The following is a 22,411-nucleotide window of genomic DNA, read 5'->3' as shown; positions in this document are numbered from 1 at the left end:
CTGTGCTTGTCCTGCCATCCATTCTGCTGATAAAGGTCCCACCAGTGCTCAGGAGCCGCAGCACTGCATGACCCAGTTATGATACACGAGCCTCTTCATGAGTCCCTTGGATGTGATTAAATCGGGCTCTTTCTCTGCAGAGGATCCCCTGGGCTTCTGAAATTTGCTGTTCCTGTTGTGTGTGTTGTAGTGCTGCAGGTCTGCTCGGGGTGGAGGAAAGGTGAGGAGCAGCCTGTGGGAATGGAGCTGATGGGCAGAGATGGGGCTGGGACAGGGACAAGGGTTGTGCCTGGGCAGGGGAGGATAAGGGGGTGTTTTATAGAGGGTCCCAGCAGTGGTGATGTTGGCAGCAGTTGTCTGCATCAGCCCTTGCTGCCTGGGCCCACTGGCCGTGTGTAGAAGAATCCAGTGCCAGTTTGGTGCCATCCCTGTGTGGGTTGGCTGGCACAGCAGACAGTGGTGCCAGAGCTCCAGGAATGTCCTGCCTTGTCCACGCTCCTCTCTGCCACCGGTGTGGCCGTTCCACAGTGGATCCAGCTCCTTACAGTTTGTTGTGCAGGTGGGTTCCAAGGACTCCAGCTCACAAAGGTGTTGGGGGTCTCGGTGTCCCCTCAGGGGCTGCTCCACAAAGGGACCAGGGAGGGGAGGATTTGGGAAGAGCTGGATGGGAGACACCACGTCCAGTGTGCAGAGACAGGCTTTCCAGCCTCCTGGGGATCGTTCTTTGCATGTTCCCCCCTCCTTCCTCCCAGACACATCCCCAGACTCCAGGCAGTTATTTTCCATTCATTTTTACCTCCCCTCTCCCTGCAGTGTTAATCACCAAGGAGCAATAATGAAGAGCCTGGAATGCTGCCTCTTCCCAAGCACACCAGCCACCCTAAGGTGTGTGCCAAGGCGAGCTCCAGGGGTGCCACAGCCCCTCACCTGCCCCATATCTCAGCCTGACGGGAGCCCCTTTCCTGCCAGAGGGTGAGGAGGGGCATGGCATCACCCCTGTGGCACCAAGCTGGCCATCAAGGAGCCCTGGGGTGCAGGGGCTGAGCCAAGCTCTGTCCCACCTGCCTGGTAAGTGCTTCACTTTTCAGTGAGTTCTACAGAGGTTATTGGACATCAGTCAGCCTCGTTATACGTGTGCTTTTATCGTGCTGCTCTGAGCCTGTTCCTCTCCTGCTCTTGAGAGCAGTAGCTCAGGCATCTCTGTGGCCACAGCATTGCCCAGCAGTTTTCCTTTCCCTTTCCGCAGCAGCCAATGCCACTTTTCCCTGCAATGATCCATCACAGCAAAGCCAGGGATTTACCAGCCCTCACTAACCCAGAGTTGCTCCAAAACTCTTTCCCCTTCCTCCCTCCCCATCCCTCCCCCGACTCCAGTGCAGGGTAAAATTGATCAGTGCGTATTTATTGATGGTTTGAACACTCAAAAGAAAGGGGGGGGAAAAAAAGAGTAGTTGCCATAGAAACATCAATAAAGCTCCCGTCTCCACTGAGGGATGCGAGCGCGGCGCCTGCGTCCCGACCCAAACCAGGGCCTGTGGTGGGGCGGAATCGAGAGGGATGGAGGTGGGTTTGGGGGTGCCTGGGGTGGGGGGCTGTGTGGGCTCAACCATCCTGAGTGCTGTTGGTCTCTGCTGTGGTCCCTGCAGTGTGAGGTGGTCCTGGCAGCAGGGATGCAGGGGAAGGAAATGCCCTTCCTCGCCTTCGCAGCTGGTGGTGTCCCCATGTGAGGACCAAACCCTGGCATCTCCTCTGTGCCCCTGCAAACCTGGAGTCTCTCCCGTTCTGCACCCTCCCTAGATGAGCCTGGTCCAGTGTCTCCATCACTCCTCCTTGAACCCCATGGCTGATGTTTTCCCAGGGGTTCCAGCTCCTCCATCCAGCCTTTAGTTACTGCTCCTGCTGCCAGAGCAACTCACGCAGCACTGCATTAAGTGGTCTGTCTGCTTGATGGATATTACAATGCACCTCTTGCAACCTGATTTAGGGGTTTTTTTTTAATCTTTTTACTCCCCCAACCAAGTCCTGCCACGGTCTCTGATTTTTGAGGGTGCAATTTAGCGCTTGCAAATCATCTCCCGGCTCATTTTTGTGCCTGCAATGAAATATCAGCAGTCTCTCAGTGTGTAAGTTGCTGTTAGTGCCTGCAGCAGGTAGTTAGAGCTCTGATTGCTGGTACCTCTGGCAGGCACAGAGCAAGTGCCGATGTTGGCAGAGCTCAGTCTGCCCAGAGGAGGGGAAGGCAGTGTCTGGGCAGTGGGGTTTGTCTTGCACCGCTGTGGCTGTACTGGCTTTTGGGGCTGGTGATTCCCAAAGCTGCACCACTGGGGACTGGAGAGCAGGGAGACACTGAGAAGTCCTCAGTGGCCCTGGGTAGGTGCAGAAGTCCTTGTTTCAGCCCTTCTGCACCCAAATTCTACAGCTGGGAATAGGTGGGGATGAGGCCAGGAAGGATTTGGGAAGGGCCAGGCTTCCAGGCAGGTGCTGGGGTGGTGTGACAAGGATACAAAAGGTCGATCATCACCACCTCACCCTGGTGAGGACTGACTCTGGGGGCCAGGGAGTGAAAGGGGTGTTGGGGCTGTGGCAGGACTAGTGATGCCAGGGCAGGTTTCCATGCTCATGCCCGGGATTGCTAAGGACAAGATTTTCTCAAACCCCGCTGCTCTGCCCTGGTTTTTGCACGCAGGGGCTGCCTCGTGTGAGCGGCATCTTGACACTAAGCAGAATTTGCTGCCGGAGGGACTTTTCCTTAATAGGCAGGAGAGCAGCAACTCGGCAGAGAGCTCTGAAGGACCCTCTCCTCCCTAACAGCCGGTCCTGGATGGCAGCTACAGGCAGTCCCTGGGGACTGTCACCACCAAGATTATCCCACTCTAACCCTCCAGCCTTGCTGCCTGGCCTTACTGGCACTGCCTGTCCCAGTGTGCCACCCTTGCTCTGCCTGCCCCAGTGTGCCACCCCTGCTCTACCTGTCCCAATGTGCCACCCCTGCTCTCTGCCAGCACTGCAGCACTCGACCCAGTGCTCGGCCCTTTCCTTGTGCCCCTGCAAAACTGTCTGTGATCAGGAAAGGGATGTAGGGGCTTCTTTTTAAGGCACCCTCCTCTTCTTCTGTTGCACTGGTTGGGAACAGGGACATGAGACCTAGAGCAGGGCTGTGAGCGGAGCAAACGCGGTGTCCCCCATCCCCAAGGCAATCCCAGCAGCAAAAAAACCCCCACTACCCTTTTGTCCGAGCAAACCCAGGCGAAATGGAAGGGAAGGACGGGACGGGGTGACCCGCAGGAGGGTGGGGGGTATCAAATCCAAGCCCTCATCTCCCGAAGCGGAAGGTGAAGCCCCCTTTTCTCCTGTTGTAGCCGCTGAGCTCCTCGGCCAGGTTGCCCAGGGTGCCGCTGCGCTTCTCCCCCGCGGCGGGCAGCACCTCGGAGCCCCCCCGCCTGCCCGGCCGCTGCCCGGCCCCCGCCGAGCCGTAGCCCCGCAGCTCCCGGGCGATGCCCAGCAGCGCGTCCAGCTCCTCGCTTCGCCTCCGCTTGGCCCCTGCCCTCCAGCCGGCGCCCGGGTCCTCCGCCGCTGGTTGCCACCTGGGACCGAGCAGGGTCCCCTCCCCGGGGCGTCCCGGCTCCCGCCGCTCGCTGGGAGGGAAGCAGGTCCCCAGGCTCAGGAGGAAGAGGCAGGACAGCGAGTAGGGTGCTCTCATCTGGGGGAAGCACAGGGAGGGAAAGGCAGGTCAGTAAACCGCCGAGCATCCTCGGGCGGCGGCTGAGGCGGCAGCACGGGATGCCCTCTGCCCTCAGTTCCTCACCCCTGCTGCAGCACCCCCAGACCAGCCCCGCTGGCCCTGCTAGAACTCCACCCCACACTAAGCACCCACTGCTCCTTCTGCAGCCTCCACACCAGCACCCAGTGCGGGTGCTGGGGGTGTCTGAGCTCTCCCCACGCTTCCTTCAGACCCGCTGCCCTTCAGCAGCAGCAGCTCCGTGCTCACAAATCCCAGCCTTGCAGCGACTCCCCTGGTTCGCAGCCGGGAGCCAGCCGGGCTCTGCTGGGGTGGGGGGCTGAGAGCCGGGCAGGGCGAAGGGCTCCAGAGCTGCCCGCTCCTCTTGGAGGCACCTCGGGAGGACTTTGTGCATCACCCTGATTGTCCCCACGAGTAAGTCCTGCCCGCAGTGCCTGGATGACACAGGTGCAGAGGAAGGTGCTCGACATCCCTCTGCTTTATGGGGGTTGAAGGTGCCCTGGCAGTGGGGTCTGAGCAGAGTGGGGGTGAGTGCAGTCCTGGGTCATGTGCAATGGTGCCTCCCACAAAGGCTCAGGAAGGGGAAATGGTGGTATTATTATTAAGAATTCTTATTATATTTATTATTTACTGGAGATGTTGGCGTAAAAGTCACTGCAGCTTCTGGGGGCCAGGGTTTCTGCCCCTTGCTTGCAGGGTGGAGGCTGCTGCAGGTGGGTGCTCCTGACTCCTACACCAGACCCAGCTGCACCAAAGCCCCTGCATGTCCTCCCCAGCACCCCTCAGCCCAGGGGCTTCACTTATGGGTGCTCCCTGCCTCTTTCACACCTTGCTGTCATTTTGCTCTCTCTCTTTTTCCACCCAGTTGCCCATCGTGGAGCCAAATCACTGGGTGCAGCCGGAGAAGAGGTGCTGAGTCCCTTCCCAGGGTCTGGGGGTGCTGGTGGGTCCCCACCTGGCTCCCACTGGCTCCTTTGCCTCCTCACTGGCTGCGGGTGTGAAGCAGGTATGTGGGGACAGACAGACAGACAGACAGACAGTCAGACAGACATATAGCAGCCACTCACCTCTCTGCCCTGGTGCTGCCCAGCGCTGCTGGCCCTGGCCCTGCTCCGAGCTGCCCTGTGCCCAGATGAGCAGCCAGCCTGCCTTGGGCCATTAAATACCCGCCAGGTCTAATTGCTGTGTCACCTCTTGAACGTGTGGCCAAAGAGAGCAGAGGGTGGGAATCTCGGGGAGGGGGCTGGAGAGGGGGATGGGGGGGACAGGGGTTGGTGGAGCTGCCACAGTGTGAGTACGGCAACACCGCTCATTAACGCGCCACCTTCATTTGCTGCCTTGTTTGGAGCGGTGGCTGGGAGCTGGCCTTGAGCCCCTGGCAGCTGGGGATGCTGCTGAGAGGGAGGGTCTTGTCTGGGGGCACAAGTGTGTCCCCCCCCTTTGGCTGGTGTGTCTTTGTGTGCAGCTCTTGGGGGTCCCAGACATACGTGTAAGTGTGGGGGGTACGCAGGCACCAAGGGAGACTCCTGTACCCCCGAATTCCCCCAGGGACTGGCCCCACATGGATAAGCCCAAGTACTCCCACCCTCACTGGTCAATGCATGCAGCCACCAGGGCTGAAACGTGGTCCCCAGTGCCTGAGACCCTGCTGTCCCCTCCGGGTCTGTCCTGGCCTGTGACAGAATGGGACGTGGGGGGAGCAGCTCAGAGGGAAGGGGCTGAGGGCATCGCTTGGTGCTCTGCCTGTCAGAGCAGGGAGAGGGTTCCCTTGGCTCTGAGACCTGCCACCCTCCCAGTCCCAGCCCCAGGGCCACCCTGAGGTCCCACGGTGTCTCAGTTTGGGCTGGAGCTCTGGGAAGCCTCCACTGCCCCCCGGTTCTCCCCAGCCCTTGTTTTGCAGAGTGGTTTTGGTTCAGTGATCGAGTTCCCGCGGATTCCATGCCACGAGCCTGGCACAGGGAAGGAGCTGTCCCCACAGCACAGCAGGGGCTGCAGCGATCCAGCGTCACTCCCTTTGCCATCACCACGGCAGGTCCCTCCGGCGCTGGCCCCGCGCTGCGCCGCGGGCACAGCCGCCGGGACGCTGGCTAACGATGAGATCCTTTTATTAAGGAGTTTAGAAAGTCCACATGTACAGCGTTGGACACACTCACACACGACCTAGAGAGACTTCACGGCACTGCTACACACCACGACCTGGCTCAGGGCTTTGCTGGGAAGGTACGTGGCCACATCCCGGACCCCCAGTCGCCCCTGCCCTCCCCTCTATGGGGAGGTGTCACCGCGGACGGGTTTAACCTAATCCAGGGCCATGGAGCAATGTGTGCGCTCTTGGGAATAATCCTGGGCAATCCTGCGTCTTGGCATGGATTAAATACCTCTCGTGCAAGTCAAAACAAAGTCATTGGGGGGTCCCGGATGACACAGGCAGTTACTCAAGGATGTGCTACCGACAAACCGACGTACAGTGTCCCCTCCCCGGCGTGGCAAAACAGCAGTGGAGGGGTCTGGGGAGGGGAGGGCCTTCCCACCCGGCACATGGCTCCATGTGCCTTCCTGGCCCAAAGGCAAGTGCTAGAAAACACAGCTACAGCTACTCCACAAAATAAATGAACGAGAAGTAAAGATGGGTGCAGGCGGGACCCTTTCTGCAGAGGTCCAGTGGGGCACAGGAAGGCCCTGGGAAGCTGTCAGGACTCCTGCTCTTGAGCTGGGAAATGCCACTGCTGAGCTCCCCAAATTCCATTGTTCCAGAAAGCCTGACCAGCTGCTCTGGGCAGGGTTGGAGTAGGTAGAGCTGGTGCCTGCACTCAGAGCTCATCCTCACCCGAGGGCTCTGAGGAATGTCTCTGGAACAGGGAAAAGCAATCCCAATACATTGTTTGTCCTTGTTTTCCTCGCAAAACAGACAGGCAGGGACTCACCAGCAGGTGAACGGGCTTGTCCAGCACAGGATCCGAGGTGGGAAGGCTTAAAAAAAGAAGAATCACAGAGGGCAGTAAAACCTGGCACAGCTGGGAAGCTGAGCCTTTGATCTCCCCATGCCTTAAGCCCCCCTGGAAATGGGGACACTGGGAGTTTTCCTCCCCTCCTCGGTCCATCCATCTGTCCGACAGTGTCTCGGGGGACCAGGGCTCTGGTCCCCACTGCTGCTGTAGCACAGGCAGAAAATGATGGACAGGGTGACTGGGTCCCTGCTGTCTCCTTCCCTTCCTGCTTCAGAGCCTTCTCACATTTGGTTCTAGTTTTCTTCTGGACAAAATCCCCCATTTGAGTCCTTCCAGGGAGCCAGCAGGAGACATCAGTCCCGCACCCCACAGCAGCTCCTGCTTGGGTTTGCTGGTGCATGGCGCCGCTGCTGCCCAGTTATCAGGGCCCTGCAGATGCTAAGCCCCACTCGGGGCTTCTTTTTGCAAAACCTTAACGGGATTTGAGGAAATGAAAGGCTTTGGATATCTGCAGGTGCCGAGCCAGCACACGGCTCAGCCGGGGGGAAAGTGAACGCGGGTCCCCGGGCCGGCAGTGAGCAGAGGGGGCTCACGTGGGGGATGTGTCTGTGCTGCCCAAAGCCAAGGGTTTGGGGAAAGGTCACAGCTGTTGGATGGCCGACATGAATCTGAGTCTGGTTGAGAGGGAGGAGCTGTGAAATGCAGGTAGAGCCGTGTTGGGAAGTGAACCTTCCTCGCCTCCTCCTCCTCCTTGCCGCACTTCCCATTTCTCCAGTGCTGCCAAAACAGCTCCATGCCATGCTCAGTTCTGGGTGGACATCCTTGCAGCACTGCATCAGCTTGCTTTGGGGTGTTCTGACCCATGGGGAGGCTCCAGGAGGCAGGACAGGGACAACAGGGACTAAGGAGCTGGTAGTCGTCCCTTCCCAGCTGTGTTGCTCTTCCAGGGGCAGAGGCGAATGTTCTGTAGTCCAGAGAAAGAATCACTGGCACAGTCAGGCTGACCCAGCTGAGCCCTCCCCATCACTAGTAGCACCATGGGGGGAGCTGGAACTGTGGAGCAGCCTTGTCCCAGTCTGGGGGATTCTGGGGGTCTTGGGGCTCCCTGTGGCAAGTGCCCCCAGTCACTTGGTGAGGCCACTGCCTGGAGTCTGTGCCCGGAGCAGAGGTGATCAGAGGTGCTCAGCCTACCTGGGCTACTCCCTACCTCCAGGCAGCCCCTTCTCTTCCTTGCTGGACCCTGCTGGGCACTGCTCCCCAAATCCCTGCATCCCACTGCCCTCTCTGGGGTGTAAGCACCAGCCACAGGACAGGACAGAGCCATTCTGGCTGCAGCGGAGCCATGGCAGTGGGAACCAAAGGTCCAGCAATGTCCGTGGATGCCCAGGAGATAAAGTCACCCTCACTGGGGGCAGGTGCTCCCCAGAGGCCCCTCAAAGATGGGCCAGCCCTCGGGGAGGATGGGGAGGATGGCAGCTGGGGGGGGACGGGGCTGCAGGGTGGTGGGGAAGGGCAGGGGGCTGGGCACAGTGTGGGGGGCTCCTGCCATCCAGCTAATTCTCTTCCCGGATGGGCCGGATCTTCATCTCGGTGAATTTGAGGGAGTACTGCCAGCCGGTCCAGGAGGACCACTCGATGCCATCGGCGTAGGAGCTGTGGTGGCCCTTGAGGTACTGCCCGTTGAGGTTGGAGGTGTGGCAGTTGCGGTACCACCAGGCACCGTGGTAGAAAGCGGCGCAGTTGTTCTCCGAGTGGTCGTTGTCCAGGTCCTTGGTGGTGAACTTCATCCCATTGTGCTTCAGGAGGGAGTCACCTGTCCCGGGGAAAAGGAGATGTGATGAGCCCTTCCTGCCCTTGGGCCAGCTCCCTGCCCCATGGGACTCTCCTGGGCACCACAGTGGGATTCCTGCAATGAGTCTCCTGCAAAATCCTGTTAACTGCCTCCAGCTCCCTGCAGCCGCAGGGATACAGCCAGTGCCACTGCCAGAGGAGACTGGAACACCCCAGCGAGAGGGTTTGGTGGCTGTGGGCTCCCCTTGCCCCCACATGTGTGTCCCCCCACTCCGCTGCCTCACCTGCCGTCCCCGAGTAGTCGGTGACGGTGATGGGGTACCCGTCCTCCTCGGGGTCCACAGAGAAGAGCCCCACCCCGAAGCTGCCATAGTGGGCGAAGGCAGTGCCGTTGTCAAAGTCCTCCAGGTCGATGCGGAGCTCGTAGGTGCCCTGGACTGTCAGCATGTGGATCCGCTTCAGCCCTGCAGCAGAGGGAAGGGGTGAGTGCAGGGACCCCACTGGGGATGGGGTGGCCAGTGGGCCCTGGGGAGGGGGCCTGGGGTGGAACAGGGAGCGGTTCCCACCCTCCATCCCTCACTCTGGCTGCACACAAAGGGCACACGCTCAGCTCGGGGTCAAACAGCCCCATTGCCTCCCTGCCCTGTGCAGCCCCCTGACACCCTCCCTGCCTGCCCAGCCCATCACTCCCAGGACATGGGCGCTGGCCGAGGGTGTCTTGGTGTGCCCTCCTCTGCAAAGGAAACCCTGGACCTCTTCAGGGGACCCCAGGCTTTGCCAGCCCACCCAGGAGTGAGCACTGCCAGCCCCACACACCTAACCAGTGCTCTCCTGTCAGCTTCCCAAAGCCATCCCGGTAGGCTTCCCAGCCACGGAAGAAGTTCACAGAGCCATCTTCCCGCCGCTGGAACACCTGGGGAGACACACAGGGCATCAGTTGTGGGGCTGCTCCAAGGCTGTGCACCCCGGGCAGCCCCCCTGCTCCCCACCGTGCTGCCCACCACTCCCTGCCACTGCCTGATCACATACAGGCACGAATTAAACCCCATCAGCCCAGTCATTACACAGGGATGCTCAGCCATTATACAGGGATGCTGGGGAGAGGTCCCCAGGGAAATGCTGGATCATCACCTGTCAGATCCCAGGGTGGGTGAGTCAGTTCAGATAAAACCCTTCACAGGATCCTCCCTCTGGAGCAGAGCCCCAGAAACCTGTGGCCTGCTCCTGTGGGAAGGTGTCCTGTGCCCCCGGGAGTGGTGAGCACACTACACCCACCTCCAACCAGCCTGGGTCTGCTGTTGCACATGGGAGCAGAGGTAAGGACAGATGGATGGACAGCATGACCTGAGGTCTGTCCTGCAGCTCGTGCGGCCCAGACCAGTCCAAGCCCTCCTACCAACCGTGTGTGTTCAGAGCTGTGTAAAACCCAGCAGTTGATTTCCCCCTCCTGGATCTCCATGCTCTCCTGGGCAGCCACCCCATTACAAGGCATCATCCCTGTGATGGCATCGTTAGTCTCCCAGAGACTTTATCTCTCAGAGAAATTATCTGGGGGGCACTGACCACCCTGACCCCTGCAGAGCCTCCAGATCCTGGGGCTCAGCACGTCTTTTCTCCTTGGAGCCTTTCCCTTTTCCTCTGCCATCTGCTCATCAGTGTGCTGTGTCCTGTGTGTTTCATCCCCTTTTATCCCCTTTTATTCAGGTTTGATTTATTGACAGCAATCCAGAAAATGCTGCTTCGTATCTGACCATTTGAACTTAATTAAGCCTCCAGTCCTGGATTAATTGCATTAAAGTTGGCTGAGCCAGCCTGCCCCACTCCCACCAAGTTCTGTGCTCCTGTGGCTGTGGCAGGGAGCACTCAGTGATTTAGGAAAAGCCATCCCATGCCCTGGCTGGGCAGAGCACCCCGTCTTTGGGGCTGGACCCCAATTCCAGGAACACTGATGAGCCCTGACGCAGGCTGGGAAGCCACCGTGCTTCTGCTCCCCTGGGCTGCTCCTGCCCTCTTGCACAAGCAGGGTTTCATCCCTCATGAGCTTCACACCAGCTTGCCCTTCACCAGACGGGCATTTTCGGGGCCGTGCCTGCTGGCCGCAGGCTCCGACACGCTCCTCGGCGTGGCCCGGCTCTGATCCTGCTGTACTTACCTTCTAGAATTAGAGCCTTAATTTTTATCCCTGCGTTGAGCACTTGAGAAGCTGTGGTTAAGCCCACTTAAAGGGGCTTTCTTCAGGCTTGCTGCGAAAGGGGGACAGCACGGCTGGACGGGGGCCTGAAGCTGATTTTCCTCAGCCAGCGTCGGCTCCGGCGCTGCCGTGTGGGGAAGGCAGTGGATGCAGCACCAATGCTCCCTCCTAATCGGCTTTGACCCGTGGTTTTAAATAGGCCAATTGCCTGAGTGGTGCCCAGGGAAGCATGAGGGACATGGCTCTGTTGGCTGAGCCTTGGCACGGATCAGGAATCACCCCAGAGGAGCCCTCAGTGCCCCACTGCCCACCAGGCTCGTCCCCAAGGGGGATTGGAACCGGGTTGGAAGGGCTGGCGGGTGCTGGAGGTCCTGTGTCCTCCCAGGTCTCCTGCTCCATCCTCATCATCTCTTATGCACAGTCCCCCTTGTGCTTCATTTGTGCATCCACCGTGCACTCCTCCTTGCCTCCCACACCAGGATGCTGCCTGCACTGGGATGCTGGGGGCACTGGAACACTGGGTGCACTGGGATGCTGGGGGCACTGGAACACTGGGTGCACTGGGATGCTGGGGACACGGGAGACCCACAGGCTCATCGCCCTCCAAGCCCTGCCTCGCTGCTCTTTTCCTCCTCATCAAATATTCATTACCCCCTCTTAAGCAAAAAGGATTTCCTTCCCTTTAAAGGCGAGGCTGAAATATTTATCTCCCTCACTCTCTGCCTCCCCTGGTCACACTTGCAGGACAGGGACAGGCTCCTGCGAAGGCACCAAACCAGAAAAATGGGTTAAAAGCAGAGAAAAGCAGGAGCATCAGCCTGTGACTGCTGTGGCATTGGCAGTGAGGAAGGGCTCTGCTCCCTCTCCCTCAGCTCCACCAAACCTGGGGTGTGCTTGAAACCCAGGCAGGCCCAGTCTGGGGACAGACTCTGCCATCACTTCTCTGCCTGTGCAGTGCTCGGGCTCCTGGTCGGGTTTTTGGCAGCCGTGGCACAGATCCCACAGCCCTGGCCCCACAGTGTTCCTCTGAGCCCCGTCACAGCAGGGAGACCATCTTCAGGCTCAGCCTTGGACAAGGCAATCCCAGAGCATTGCAAGGCCAGTCTCTGGGAAGTGCTGATCACCACAGCACTGCCCATCCCGGGAACTCCTGCCTGTCCCCACCAGCAGGAGTATCTCATCCCTGTTTGTGGCGACACATAAATCATATCTTCTGGAAACAACAGGTTTTTCCCCAGGCTCCTCTCTCCAGCTGCCTTTGGCTTACCCAGCCCATGTGTCTGCTCATCCCCCAGCCTGCTCTGGGACCCCTCCAGTGAAGGATGAGCTGGTGAAGCTGTGCCTGGCACAGCAGGTGCCCGTGAAGCTGGAAGCTGTCGCTTAACATTACCACAGCCCTAGTCCTGCTGGCACAGCCTTTTCTTCTGCATCCTTCAGCTTTCCCACCACTTCCCAATGGGCACTGTACATGGAAAATGATGCTGAGGCACACAGCCATTGTGGCACCATGGCTTACAGGGACAAGATGCTGGATGGAGGCTCAGGGGCACCGTGAGGAGCGTGTGGCCTTTGCAAAGACATTCCAAAGACAAACAGCACATGAAAAGGCAACTTTTTGAAGCCTCCTGAGACACTGAGCCTTCCTTGCCATCCATCATCCCATTATTACTTTAATAAAGTGCTGGAGGTGAGTGTCAAGGAGGGAGTCAGGGTCAGGCTGGGCAATCACAGAGCTGGACCCCGGCACTGCCACGAGGACAGGTCAGCCCAGGGCAGCCACTGCAATTACAGTCGGTGCTGAGCGCAGGATGGGGATGTTCCCATCAGCACAGGGCACTGACCTGGATCCACATCCCCACCAGCTGCAAATGTGGCTGGCAGGCAGGACCAGGGGGGATAAAACAGCTGTGCCTTGCTCAGCCTTCCCGAGGCAGGGGATGGGGAGTGACCAGGGAGCTGCCTTTGGCGAGGGGACAGGGTGGCACCGCAGATCACACCCCGGGGACAGGGAGGTGCTGAGCAGCACCCAGTGAGCTCTTCCCCCTGCCCTGTGGTCTCTAAGCTGTCCGTGCAGGCTAAAGCTTAGCTCAGCAGCTCCCAAGCTCCCGAGTCAAAATTGATTCAGCTGCTGCCATCACTTCCACCCACCCACCCACATGCAAATAAGCCCAAATGTCAGGAGTAATCGCTCCAGAGAGGAGGAGGGGAGGGAAATTTCCCAGGCTCTGCACCACGACACCCTGCTGTGCCATGGCTTACCTGGAGCCTGGATAAGCCAGTGGACACAAGGACCCTCTTCGTGCCCAGCCCTGTGGGATGTGACTGAGACAACCCCTGTACCCAAGGGACCAGAGGTATGTTTGGGACCTGCTGCTGCAGAGCAGCCACAAGAAACAGGAGCCTGGGCTGTGTGCTCTTGACCCTGCTCTGGATGTGTCTGTCTCTGGAACAGTGGGATTCAGCACCTGGTTTGGCTCCTCATGCCATCGAGACAGGGCAGAGCCGAGGTGCTGCCTGGCTGTGGTGCCAGAGGCAGTGCTGTGCCATCCCATTCTCAGGCCCCCACGGTGCTGCTGGGCTTAAAATCATTTCCTTTGCCCCCTCCCCAGCTCAGCCCGAGCCCTCCTGGCTGCAGCAGCTTTAAATAAGCCTCTGAGTGTCTCGCTAATCACCTTGGGCTGCTCTTCAGGCATGGCTGGGGCTGGTGGCGGCTGTGCAGACTGTGCATGGGGTTTGCAAAGACCCTCCACACCCTGAAGAGCCGGAGAGGTCCTCTCCTTTTCCCTCTGTGAGCCCCCAAGAGATGAGGTCTCCAGGGCTGCACTGTGCCTTGGCTTCCCCACCTGAGCTGCTGCTACCAACTCACAGACCACAGGTTCCTCCTGCACAGGGTGGGCGCTGGGAGGTCAAAGGCTCATCAGTCCCTGGGGGCAGGGGGGCTAAGCTCCCTCCTGGCACTGCTCAAAGCTGCTTAGGGGAATCAGATCGTGGGGATTTGTTTCCTAAAGCACCCAGCTGGAGGGGTGCTGGCTAGCCCGGCTCACCCAGTGTGTCCCCGGGGCAGAGGCTGCCTGCCCACCCCTCCCAGTGAGCCCCCACCACCTCCCTGGGACCATCTCCTGCCCTGCTGGCACCCCAGGTGATGCCCTCTGGGGTAGGGGAGGCTGCTCACACCCAAGTGGTCCCTGGGGCAATGGGGGGGCTCCAAGCTTGGTGCTGCCGTGTCCCCCCGTTCCCCCTGCCCCCATTACTGTGATTACGGCCGTGGCAGCCGCCGTGGCAAAGCGAATCGGACAGGGCAGCCAGGGAGAGAGTGAATCAGCGCAGCATCCCAGGCGCCCCAGGCACCCTGGCCTCAGATGAGGCCAAGAGTGCTGGGTTTGGGGTCTGACCTGAGCCCCAGCACCAGCTCACCACGTCCACGAGGACATAGCAAAGCAGAGCCCTGTGCCCCATGGCACAACTGCAGCCACGCTGTGCCCCAACTGTGCCCCAGCCCCACTGAGAAGGACAAACTCCTTGGATGCCTTGGCATCCAAGTCCCTGCCTGAAACCACCCTCCAGCTCCAGCCAAACTCCCCATCCCAGTCCAGGGCAGGGCTGCTGGGCTCCAGCTCAGGGGTCTGGCTGGCACTGCTGGGAAGCTCAGTTGATGCTGCCAGCACGGGCATTGACTGGGCCCCTGTGTGCAGCCAGACCCCCTCAGCATTTATGCCAGATCCCAACGACACATTCAAGTGTTAAAATTGACATCTCCCACCCCCGGCATGCCAGCACAGGGCCAGCCCGTGGCCAGCAGTGGCATCCCCCGGTGTCCCCCAGCCTGGTGGCAGCTCACCGTCCAGCCGCCCCCGTCCGTCGTCATGTCACAGTAGACCTGGAAGCCGGAGGGATAGTGCGTGGGGAAGATGGAGTAAATCCCGTCCTCTTGCTGTCCACTCGCATAGATGTCAAAGCAGTCTCGGGGCCGGGAGCCTGCAGCGTGGCATTGGGATGGGGTGGGACGAGGAAAGCTGGTTAATTAATGATCTAATTTAGTGTCTTGCCATTTCTTCCAGGCTCCCAACCTCGCTTCCAGCTCTAGCTGGCTGCTTGGTGCTGCCTTGCTCTTTCCTTCCTTTCTCCTCCAATGCTCATGGTGAGCGGTGCCCAGGGGGACGCTGCACCACGGGGAGCCCCCAGCAGCTTGCAGGGACTGACCCCACGTCCCCCGTGTGATGGCAAGGGCACGCTGGTACCCAGCTGGGGATGGGGGAGCCGATGCCCAGAGAGGGCTGTGGGCAGAGGGTGGGCATGTGCTCACGGCCCCAGGACAGTCTTAGCTGCAACTCAACCAAACGCTGATAAATGTGACTGTTGGAGCCCGTGCAGGGCCACCCTCTGCACCCAAATGGAGGCAAACGGTCACTCCTCGCTCTGCCTTTGCCCCAGATACATCTGCCTGGGGAGCAGGTGGGTCTGCAGGGGTGTGAAGTGGCTTTTGTGCTGGTTTACAGACAACTAGTGAGAAACGTGGTGAGAAACCCCCCCTTCCAGGACACACCTCCCTGTCTCCCTCCTCCTCCATCACCTTGCCAGCCCCCTCGCTGTATTAAATCCCTTCTCCAGGGTGGTTTGCCCCATCTTGGGTGGTTTTCCCCCTCCCGAGAGCAGCGCCAGGCACATCCCTCTCCCCAGGGACTGGCAGGGATGAAGTCTCACCGTTGGAGCATCCCCGGGGCCGCGCCCCCCTGGCCGGTGCTCGCTGCAGGTCAGCCTTGAGGCGGGGCCGGGCACCGCCCCGCTCCTTCTGCAGCGTGTCCAGGACGTCGCTGACGGAGCTCACCAGCCGAGCCATATTGGTCTGGCTCTCCGAGAGCAGCTGTGGGCAGGGGACACGCGGGGGGGGACACGGAATTGTGGTTAAATGTGGTTAAACCCTTTCCACGCCCCAGCCCCTTGACACTGTGAGGATGCTCTGCCTGCTCCCACGGCTCAGCAGTGCTCCCTGCCAGGGCATGGGCTGGTGGGGACATAAAGCCAAGCAGATCCCTTACGGCATCTCTTTTTGGCTGTGGGTCAGGCTCCAGATAGTGCCTGTTGCCACCAGGGCTGAGAAATCCCTGAACCTGGGTGTGTCAGTGCTGCCACCCCTCAGGATAAAGAGCATCTCTGGGCAAAGGACAGGATCACGGAGGCGGCAGGAATATCCGTGTCCTGAGGCAGCCACCAGCTCTTCATCGTTCCCTGAGGTGACCCGGGCTGGGAGAGTGACACGGGGTGGCCGTGGCAGAGCAGCAGGATGGGGAGCGAAGCAGAGAGAAACAAACAGCTCCGGATGGAGGGAGTTGAGCACCAGGAGGGTCGGGCATGGAGCTGAGTACTCAGCCGTGCCCTGGATCTTGCTACAACACTTGGCAGACCCACAGCATACCCAGGTAAGCACTGCAATACAGTTCATCAGCTTGGCAATTCTGGGGATTGGAAATAAGGGGAGGGTGACTGCTGTGTGAACTGTCCTTGGGAAGGTCCTGTGCTGTGCTCAGCTCTGACTGGAACCTCCAAACTGGACCCGGAGCCAGGGGAACCACAATGTGGGAGGCTGCATGCCCAGCTCACTGGCACTGAGGTGGTTTGGCAACGAGACACTTCCCAACTTGCAGTTCCCAAGAACCCACCTTCAACCTCAGCTCCTTCTGCTGGAGGTCTCCCCCAGACACCATGGGCAGGGGCTGCAACCAGCAATGCCCTCAGGGACACCGGGACAGGGTGTTCTATCCCCAGGGAGCCCCGAACGGCGCTGACAGCCCCGGCTCACCTGGATGAGCCTGCCCTGCTCTCCCTGCAGGGCGCTGAGCTCCTGCCCCATGGCGCTGTGCCCCTTCTTGAGGCCGTCGCAGTCGGCGCGCAGCTGCACGGCGTGTGTCAGCAGCTTGGCCACCTCGTCCGCCACCGTGACCAGCAGGGCCTTCTGCTGGCTCTTGGTAGCCTTGGCCTCGGCGTCGTGGTCGGTGACGGCGCGCAGCAGGGAGATCTGCAGCCCCTCCATGCGGCCCAGGGTGCCGGCGGCGCTGGGGCAGTTGGGGTCGATGAAGATGTTGATGCGGGAGCTGTCGGCTTTCTCAATGGTCACCAGCGCGTTGGCCTCCTCGGGGTTGGTGCTGATGACGGGGGGCGACTCGGTGACGGGCGTGTGGTAGTGGTTCATGAAAAGGATGGCCCCCGTGACTGTCACCGCCAGGAGGACGGCCACTGACAGCAGGACGGTGCACAGGATGTACCCGCAGCTCATCCTCTGTTGGCAGAGAGACAGACACCGTCAGCGCCCGTCCGGACAGACCCATCCCGCTCCCCTTCCTCCAAGAGGTAGGTTCAAACCCTCACAGGCTTTGGGGGGGCCCAGCAACAAGGTTGGCCAAGGGGGTGGTGACAGATGAGGGGAGGTGGGAGACCCCAGGGAGCCCTGAGGCTCTGCCAGGAACGTGGAGGCCACAGGTGAACACTCAGTGAGCAAAGCAGCTAAACCCGCCTGGGAGCAGGGTATGAAATAATAACGAGAGCGAAGGCACGGCAGCCGCCAGCTCCCGCTGGTGTGTTTTATTTATGGTGGTGATCCTCGGCTGGAGCAGCCCTGGGTCCCTGGGAGAGCAGCGTGTGGGGGTCCCTGGTGCCCTGGGCACAAATATGGGGAGAGAAAGGGAAAACACCCCCCGTGTTCCCTGGAGTCAGGACTGCAGGGAGGGGAGGGGAGGCAAGGGCTGCCCCAGCAGCAAGGGGAGGCTGTGGGTTGTTGCTGGGCACACATTGCCCTGAGCATCGTGGGGACCTGCTCTGCATGGGGCATCTCCCAGCTGTGGCTTGCCACATGTCCCCATCCCCCTTGCGCCCTCACTGCCTGCTGGAGGGGAGCAGAGCTGCTCTCAAAGCCCTCAGACCAGTCCCAGAGCCTACTGGTGAGGGAAAGGTGCTGTGGGAAAGGTCTCTGACCCTCCCCAGGCCCCTCCAGCAGCTCCGCTGCTGTACAGACCCCTTGGCTCAGCCCGTGGGAGCTGCTCCATTGCCCACCAAGAGCCTTTTCTCCCTGCAAAGCATGAAGTGCCAACACAGTCAGTGCAGAGGGAGTGAGCTGCCACCCGATCCCGCCAGCTCCCAGTCCCACTCCACCTCCCCTCCTCATTACACCTGCAGGACAGAGGCTGTGATTTTCCCCTGACCCTGGCCACAGCTGTCATAAGGAATTGCAGGGCTGGCAGCAAACTGCAGATTCAGAGAGACAAAGACTACTTTCCCCTGAAACGAGGGGAAAATTGCTGCATCTGCAAAGATTTCCCAGGCCCTGTCCCCTCCTGTGCACATCTATCTGGAGTGACACCTTCCTTCAAGCACCCTTCATTTCATTCACGCTCACGCAACCATTTGCATTAAGGTGACCCCAGCTGTGGAGGGACTGGCCGGCCACCAGCCCCAGGGGATGTTCCAGGTTTCTTCCCCAGCCCAGGGAGTGAGGCTGGAGATGCAAACAGCACTGGCTTGAATGGGGAAGCCACTTGCAGGGAGCTCTGTAAGGAGAGAGCCCCAGGCTCAGCCCCTCAGCACACGATAAAAGAAGATGTCAAAGGCAATAAGGGGAGCTTTTGGCAAGCAGAGGGTCAGGGAGTTTGCCCAGTGTTTGTAGACACAGAGCCCTGGCTTGGGGGCACAAGGGACACCCAGGAGTAGCAGGATGGTGGCAGACAGAGGTGGGAGATGCCCACTGCTGAGATCCTTACATGGATAGCCAGGACCTGAGCTCAACCCAGCCCCTCAGCACCCTGCAAGCACAGAAGTGACAGGAGGGATGGCTGCTGAAAAAAGCCAGCATTGGGAGGTTTGGGATCCATGGGGTGAGTAGGAACCGTGTCCCTGTGGCTGTCCTGGCTATCACAGCACCTTCAGCTCCACAACTTTGTGCCCTCCCATCCCGCTGCTGCTGCTCCCCACTGCACTGATGTCCCCAGCTCAAGGGGGCACATGGATGGGCCAAGGGACCTCTCTGAGCAGTAAAGATTCCCAGAGCAGAGCTGTGCACAGCTGATGCTTCACTTCCCACAGCCACACAAATCCCAACCGGGCTTTAACACACCAAAATCCTGCAGCTCTGCTCAAGTCTACCATCACACCGGGAGCTGTATCCAGCTGCTTTCCAGCCTTTAAGGCATAGAATCACTGCCCTCCTACCGGCACAAGGAATAGGGGACCAATCCCCTTCCAAAATTAGCCCCTCTGCTTGCAACCACAAGATTCTGAGTGGCGGCAGCTTCACGAGTCCCACGGCATTTTGCTGGCAGGTTGTGTTACCTGGCAACCTGCAGTGGGGAGAGGAGGGAAACTCAGTCAGTGGCACCAGCAATGCTCCAAACAGGGATAGTGGTCCCCCCAAATTCCCCCAGCATGATAGCATGGCCAGCTCCCAGCACTGGACCCTGTGGATGCCTCTGCCACATGCTCCTGCCCCACCATGGCCACGGCCCTCATGACCCCAGGGGTTCCTGCTGTCTGTTCCGTGGCCTCAGGCTCCTGGATCTTCTTGCCAAGACTTTCAGGCAGCTGCAGGACACGCCCCTGGTTCTTGATATCCCTCTGGAGACATCCATCAGGCTGGAGGTCCCAAGGTCTCCAAATCACTCCTTTCTGAGGAGAGTAGAAGCCGAAGACTGGGTGGTGCTCAGGATGAGTGGAGCTTTACTTGCAAATCTGCTGTGGAGCTGGGACTAGAGCTTGGAAAAGAGCCCCAGGCAGAAACCAAGGTATGGTTTTGTCCCTGGTGCAAAGCTGACCCAGGCTCTTCATGCCCTGCACTGGCTCAGGCAGTAGCTCTGTGCTCGGTCACCTGTGGGGACTGTGTCCTTGGTGCCCCAGCCACACTGCATGAGCCACCTGCAGGCTGCCCTGCACCCCATCGTGCCCCCAAAACATCCCCCAGCCTCCTCCCAGCCTGTGCTGGGGATGGGAGACAGCCTGAAAGGAGGGGAGGACACCAGTTGGCTTGTCCCCAGAGCAGACAGAGGTGACTGATGCCTGGAGAGCATTGACAGAGTGGTGGCAGGAGAGGCTGAGCTCTGCCCTGGCAGATGCCCTTTGAGGAGGAGGTGCCCTTTGCTCCTGCCAAAGTCACTGCTCCTTGCCAGCTCACCAGGCAAGTGCTGCTGTGGGATGGCAGGCAGCGATCTGGCTGCCTGGGTCCTCTCCTCCTGAACCAGGACCCCTCTTCTGCTTCCGAGGCAGGGGGGCACTGGCTTGCATTGCCCAGGCTCAGCTGCTGGAGCAAACTTTAGCCCAGGTACCCCCACCTTCCCGCTGGAGCCCTGCAGGCACCCCGGGGCAGCAAGGGTCAGTCCCCTGTCCCCCCCGCCCCCCCAACTCATTGCTTGCCCAGAGCTGCTCGAGCAGCTCATTTTGCATCCCAGCCGCTGCCCTGCCCTGCTCTGCTCCACTGCCCCGTCCCTCTCCACCCTCCCCGCCTGTGCAGCCCCGCTGTTCTCAGCCCGGCGCCGGGGCTGTATCCCAGCCGCCTCCCGGAGCCCAGCGCCGCGCTCCTCTGGCTCCCCGCAGGCACCGAGCAGATGAACTGAATCCCGCTCCCGTTCCCAGCTCTTTTCATCATCCAGAGCCTGCCTGCGACCGCTCCCACGCCACGCTCTGCGGATCGGGAAGGGAAGAGGAGACGGGAAGGCTGGCGAGCCCAGCGGAGCCGGCTCTGTGGGTGAGCATGCAGGCGGGCTGGGCTGGGATTTCAGCGGAGCTTACAGAAGCTGGGATCGCAGCACGGAAAACTCTGTGCATCCTTTGCAACGCACCGCGAACCATCAGCTCCAGGCTGGGTCGTCCAGTCCCGTACGGGAGGTGGGGCTGGATCCATCCTGCCCAGCTCACTCTCGGGGCCACGGGGGGCACAAAGCCGGGGGATGGCAGCTCCAGCCCGATGGCACTGCTCGGATCCCTGCGTGGAGGGGCTGCGCGCAGGAAGGCAGCTTTGCCGGGGAGGGAAGAGTGAGGTTTCTCTCTTGGGGGGTCAGGGGTCTCCCGGGGTGCGCAGCCCCTCTCCCGTGAGGCGCGAAAGCCGTTCCCGTGAAGGGGCTGACCGGGGAGAAGAGGGCGCAGGTAAAGGGTGTGCAGAAGGGACAACCCAGGCAAAAGTCCCTTTCCTGCCTCACTGCGGGTGACAGGGGACAGGAAGTGTCAGACCTGGGGGCGAGCGTGTCTCACGGCTGCTCCCCCCACCCTCGCCCAGCGCCGGGGTGCGGAGGAAGGGCAGCACTGCCAGCTCTTGGCTCCTTCCCTCCAGTCACAGTCGGAGACTCACTCTCCTCCAGCTCTTCCTAGACACATTTGTCCATACTCAGCACCTCTTCTTCCCACCCTGCCTGCGCCCAGCGTGCCCGGCCGTGCAGCCGTGCCTGTGCCTATCCCTGGAAGTGTCCAGGGCCAGTCTGGACGGGGATTTGAACAACCTGGTCTAGTGGAAGCTGTCCCTGCCCACGGCAGGGGGGTTGGAACGCGATGAGCGTTCAGGTCCCTTCCAAGCCGGCCGTGCCGGGGATGGGGGGGCTGGCACACGTGCAGCGGGATGTGCGAACGGGCTCCGGCACGTGCCGGATCCCCCGCGTGTCACCGCAGGCTCTGCCGCCGCTCCACCGCACCCACCGCAACGCCGGCCTCCCCCCCGAAAACCAGGGGCGCTCCTGGAGGTTAAGAGCGGGCCAGGCAGCCGGGAGCCCCCGAACAGGGAGGGATGGCTCTGGCTGCCGCGGGGAGCTGAGATGCCAAATCCCTTTTAAAGGGTTATTTAAGCAGTTTAAAGCTTGCAGCGGTTCAGCAGAGGAGTGTGGCAGCCCCGGAGCATCGCCCACTACCCGGCCGGGGGCAGCCCCGGCGCTGGCGGGGGGGACCCTGGCCGCGGGTTAATAAACACAATAACTGGGGGGGGGGGGGCTGAGGGGGTGCAACTCGGGGGCCTCTGCAAGGGAAGGACCGGGAGGCAGCTCACCACGCCGGGCTGCACTGGGAGGAAAGCTCGCTGGGGGAACTGGGGGGTCGGTGGGACCCCCGGGATGGCTGACCCCCCCTCCGCCCTCCGCCCCGTACCTGCGATTTCTCCTGCTGCCCATCCTCAAGTTGCGAGGCTCCTCCCACGGTTTTCCAACGCTCGTTCCCCATCTCGCCGCCAACTTCCAGCCCAAGTAAGTGCCCGGACCCCCCCAGGCTCCCCCAAACCTCCTCCCCGGCGGCGCAGCCCCCGGCCCGCCCGCGCTGCCCGGCTGGCCGCGGCGGAGGACGGGCGGCGGCGGCGGCGGCGGCGGCGGAGGAGGAGGAGGAGGAGGGAGGGAGGAAGAGAAGGGAGGGAGGACACGGGCACGGACACGGGGGTGGATCTTCCCTCCCCGCCCGCCCCGCTCCCCCCCGGGGCTCCCCCGGCCCCGCTCCGGGCCCCCCGCCCGGCGATGCACCGGGGGGTCTTCCCGCCCCCCCCAGCACAGCCCGCAGCCCCCCGGCCGCCCCAGTCATTCCGGGCTGGGGCCCGATCCCCCCTCCTCCAGCCCCGGGCTCCGCAGCTGCCCAGATGTGGCAGCACAGCTGGAGGAGCGGCAGCAGGTAAGGTGGGGGCTGGTGCCGGCGGGGCCAGGGGTGCTACAGGGGACCGGGGGGCGAAGGGGGAGGCGGATGCCCTGGGGACCCGCTCACCCCCTTTCCAAAGATACGCCCCTTCACCCCCACGCTGACGGG

General features: G+C 60.9%; 2 protein-coding genes across 2 annotated transcripts; both read right to left on the bottom strand.

Annotated features, from left to right (window-relative positions):
* Positions 1 to 2,988: 2,988 nt before the first annotated feature.
* On the bottom strand, positions 2,989 to 5,297 carry QRFP (pyroglutamylated RFamide peptide). Its single transcript, XM_051807824.1, has 2 exons — positions 4,807 to 5,297; positions 2,989 to 3,700 (listed from the first exon to the last, which is right to left on the bottom strand). Exon 2 carries the CDS (start codon positions 3,698 to 3,700, stop codon positions 3,314 to 3,316), a length of 387 nt encoding a protein of 128 aa, XP_051663784.1. The 5' UTR covers positions 4,807 to 5,297; the 3' UTR covers positions 2,989 to 3,313.
* Positions 5,298 to 5,827: 530 nt separating this feature from the next.
* On the bottom strand, positions 5,828 to 21,934 carry FIBCD1 (fibrinogen C domain containing 1). Its single transcript, XM_051807819.1, has 7 exons — positions 21,773 to 21,934; positions 16,467 to 16,943; positions 15,371 to 15,530; positions 14,508 to 14,644; positions 9,295 to 9,391; positions 8,763 to 8,942; positions 5,828 to 8,500 (listed from the first exon to the last, which is right to left on the bottom strand). Exons 1-7 carry the CDS (start codon positions 21,842 to 21,844, stop codon positions 8,241 to 8,243), a joined length of 1,383 nt encoding a protein of 460 aa, XP_051663779.1. The 5' UTR covers positions 21,845 to 21,934; the 3' UTR covers positions 5,828 to 8,240.
* Positions 21,935 to 22,411: the final 477 nt, after the last annotated feature.

Source organism: Manacus candei, unplaced genomic scaffold, assembly GCF_025592945.1.
Source record: "Manacus candei isolate 608988 ecotype Guabito, Panama unplaced genomic scaffold, ASM2559294v1 h1tg000071l, whole genome shotgun sequence".
In the NCBI taxonomy this organism is placed as follows: Eukaryota; Metazoa; Chordata; class Aves; order Passeriformes; family Pipridae; genus Manacus; species Manacus candei.
Note: the sequence above shows the minus strand (reverse complement) of the source record. Positions and strands in the feature narration are given on the sequence as shown.